General features: G+C 46.7%; 1 protein-coding gene across 1 annotated transcript in view; it reads left to right on the forward strand.

The window, feature by feature from the left end:
• Positions 1-315, forward strand: part of LOC119589464 (calpain-12-like) — a 3,923-nt gene that overhangs the window by 2,636 nt on the left and 972 nt on the right. The window contains exon 2 of the mRNA XM_037938066.1: positions 134-315. Coding sequence (XP_037793994.1) covers positions 142-315 — 174 coding nt within the window. The 5' untranslated portion in view covers positions 134-141. The remainder of the gene's footprint in view (positions 1-133) is intronic.

The following is a 315-nucleotide window of genomic DNA, read 5'->3' on the forward strand; positions in this document are numbered from 1 at the left end:
CAACATTTACAGCTTTAATATCCTATAAATCACATGGACATCTAGAAAACGAAAATTAAATGAACCACATCACCTAAGTCCCACTAACAAGACTTACTAATAACAATCAACACCTTCTTTTTCCTCCTCCCAGAATCCACCATGGCGCCGACGAAGGTAGCCAAGACCGAGTCCGTGCGGCTTTTCAGAGGCCAAGACTACGCCAAGCTAAAGGCAAAGTGTTGGTCAGAAGCTCAGTTGTTCACCGACCCGGAATTTCCAGCTGATGCTACGTCGCTGGGTTTCGATAAGGACGTGGAGTGGAAGAGACCGACG

The sequence above is a fragment of the Penaeus monodon genome, chromosome 25 (genome assembly GCF_015228065.2).
Source record: "Penaeus monodon isolate SGIC_2016 chromosome 25, NSTDA_Pmon_1, whole genome shotgun sequence".
NCBI lineage: Eukaryota > Metazoa > Arthropoda > Malacostraca > Decapoda > Penaeidae > Penaeus > Penaeus monodon.